This window comes from Vigna radiata, unplaced genomic scaffold (assembly GCF_000741045.1).
Source record: "Vigna radiata var. radiata cultivar VC1973A unplaced genomic scaffold, Vradiata_ver6 scaffold_212, whole genome shotgun sequence".
Classification (NCBI taxonomy): domain Eukaryota; kingdom Viridiplantae; phylum Streptophyta; class Magnoliopsida; order Fabales; family Fabaceae; genus Vigna; species Vigna radiata.
Window position 1 is genome coordinate 166,898 of NW_014543432.1, and position 3,272 is coordinate 170,169.

At 38.9% G+C, this 3,272-nt stretch overlaps 1 protein-coding gene across 1 annotated transcript; it reads right to left on the minus strand.

Moving 5' to 3' along the window:
- Window positions 1-735: 735 nt before the first annotated feature.
- LOC111241131 lies at window positions 736-1,496 on the minus strand. Its single transcript, XM_022777956.1, has 2 exons — window positions 1,484-1,496; window positions 736-1,401 (listed from the first exon to the last, which is right to left on the minus strand). The coding sequence occupies exon 2, from the start codon at window positions 1,198-1,200 to the stop codon at window positions 736-738; it is 465 nt and encodes a 154-aa protein (XP_022633677.1). The 5' UTR covers window positions 1,201-1,401; window positions 1,484-1,496.
- Between the last annotated feature and the right edge of the window lie 1,776 nt (window positions 1,497-3,272).

Here is a 3,272-nt window from a genome sequence, read left to right on the forward strand (position 1 = left end):
TGCAGCGAACATAAGAAGACAACTGTATTTTTTTTGGAAATGAGGACTACCAGATGCCAGTGAGCCCTGTTTGGAACATCATAAATAGTTAGTAAACTTTAATTACCTTTTACATAAAACAAGGCATACCCGTCAATGTATGGCACAAGGTATATGTCTCTGTTTGACTCAGCCATCCATGTTTGCAAATAATTTTGTTTCACTTCATCTGTGTTACCACAACGTTGGATGGTATGAGGTTCAACAAATCCGAAAACCGAAGACCGACCTTGGTCTACAATGATTGAGTCCATGTACCTATAACAACAAAGTTAACTTATTACAAAGTAGGTATCTTAATTAAAATAATATGGTACAAAAAATTAACTGTCTTACATGCACCAGAGTTGAATAACGGAAATATTCAACCACTTGTCTCCCGAAATGATCTCCGATACATCATTGAATGTGATATATACTGGCAAGTGGGGGGGGAGACCAAATACTCTTAAATCCCAGTATATTTCTACTGATCCTTTGGTAAACTTGGGACATCTTGCCATTAGTTTTGATATGAGATCATCCTCCACTTCAGCCATGTCATCACCATCATCAGCATCATCAACATCATCATATTCAGGTATTGGTACCTCATTCATCGGCTACTTTTGAGGACGTGTGAACTAAAGATAACATTTTCAAAGTTATTAACAATTATATTGAAATTATAATATAAAATAGCCAATGATACAAATATTATACCTGTTGTGTCCCAATGTGTGTGACAGTCAATGCTCTAGGCCAAGCTAAAAAAGTTCCTACGGCCTCTCCCACAAATTGAACTTCTGGAGTGGGTACAGGCACCTGAGCCTCGGGATCCCGAACCTCGTCAATCATGACATGCACGTGCTGGGGTGCTATGGGAACACCATGAATAGTGACTCCTCCCTCAACTACTCGTCCAACAGCCACAATGTGTGCGGGATCCCCTTCAACCAACATGTCATACTGACCACTGTAGTCAGTAGGTTCAGCAGTAGAGCACGATCCTTTGGTGCTGGCAGGAGGGGGTGTGGGAGTTTTAGTTGGCACACCCAGGGTGCCCTGCGTCATGGATTGCAGCTTCTCCTCAAGCGCTTTTTGTATTTGTTTTTGTTCTTGTATCTGCTCATTGAATCGCTGCTCCATTTGATGAAATCTTTCTTCCCACTGACGATCCATCTACCTCAATGCCTCCTGATTCGTTGCTTGTGGTGTTTGAGTTGTTTTTTGTACAGGGCCAAAGTACTGACGAAGACCAATGGACCCAGGAACTGCACGTACACGTCTTGGGTGCTCTGGTTTTCCAATGGTCGTTGTTAATATGTCCTCCCTACCTTGGGGAGTAAATGTTCCCTGCGTCTGCTGCTCAACCAACTCATCCTGCACATTAAAAATGTTACGTTACTTAAATTGCAAGATAAGAATAAAATACAATAAAGTAATGTTTAAAATTTGAACTTACAATTCTCTGTGAGATCACTACGGCTGAGGCAGATGTCATGTTCCCATCAGATTTGGTACGAGCAGCCTTCCACATCTCGTACCTTGTAGGTGGAGGTGCTAGGTCCGGGGACTCAAGCCCCAAATCATCCGCTCGACTCTTCTTAAGTTTCTCCTCCAGTTTCGCATAACCACCTCGTGATAACACGTGTGGTGCATCATTTAGCCTTTGCCTTTCTTGGGCGGCTAACCTTATACCCTGTAAAACAATTTTTATGCATAACTATATAGTAATAAAAACGAAGATTGAAGACGTTGTTGGTTAAAAGAAATACCGTCCATTCCTCAGTCTCTCTAGTTTTACAAAACTGAATCCATTCTTCTTTTGTGAATGAATATTCCTTAGATGGATTCTCATGTTGTCTGTCTCCAAATACATACAAACGTGTTAGGCTTGTCTTGAAATCTCTCCACATCTTACATATCTGTGTTAAGAATTTCCTCCTCATCTGAACTGTGTCTGGAATATCATATTTTAGCTGTTTAAAACAAGAAAAATGTTAATAACATAATAAGATCAAAGAAATGAATACATCAAATTTCTTTGAAGTAAGTATATATACCAGAACATTTTGCCATAAGAGGTTCTTCTCCACCTCTGGGACGTGATCCCAAGTTGGATGAAGGATAGAAACATAGGTTTTAGCTATCTTACCCAAATGACTTTTAAATCTATCAGCATTTGGCCCTGATGCCACACCGGTTTTTGGGTGAAAATCAACATGTATCCTTTGCCCAGGAACCTGTCTGGATGCCGCTTCTGGCAAATGTGTCGCTCCTCGTGTATGTCTGCTGTGAGCTGATGTTGAGTCTGAGGTCGACATACCTGAAAAATATATACAAGGTTAATATGAATTGAAATTGAAATATTCATCAAAATAAAAATTCATATCAAATTTAAACAAAAATAAACACGTTACTTATTAAGATATTGTTTTCTCCCAGAAACCTTCATCATGATCACTACGAATTGCATGTATGTCATCGGCAACGTCATCAATAGAGTCTTCATTGGGTCTTAATGTGCTACATGTTGTCTCAAGAATATCAAGACATTCTTCATCATCAAAACCGTGCATGTTTTTCCCTTTCAAAACCACTGACCATTTTTCATTCGCTGGATATCTGACGTAGAATATTTGCCTTGCTTGACTTGCCATAATAAATGGTTCATCAGTGAAACTCATCTTTGTCAGATCTACCAATGTGAAACCAGAGTCATCTGTTATGATTCCAGAATTTATATCAACCCATTTACACTTGAAAACAGGGACTCTAAACCTGACATAATCCACCTCCCATATTTCTTGTATTACTCCAAAATAACTAATTGATGCAGTGATGGGATTTTTGTCTTTAGAACTACGGAAGTGCACTTACTCAGCTTTTAGTGTAACCCCACTATTTTGAACTCTACTTTTATCATCTTCTTCCTTTGTCTGAAAAGAGATATTGTTAATATAGTACCCACCATATTTAATGACTTCTATGTTCGGCCCCTGAGATAGCCTCAATAGAGTTTCAGAAACATTTGGAGTCGCATAAATCTTTTTCTTAAACCATGGTAAAAAGGTTTTGACATGTTCATTAAGCTGTCATTTTTCACTCATTCTTGGGTGTATTGCTTTTATTTCATTAACGTGTTCAGAAATGTAAGGAATAACATCATTAGTGTTGTTTAAGATGTACAAATGAGCTTGATCAACTTCTTTTCTACTCACACGTTGAATCCTCACACCACGACCCTTACC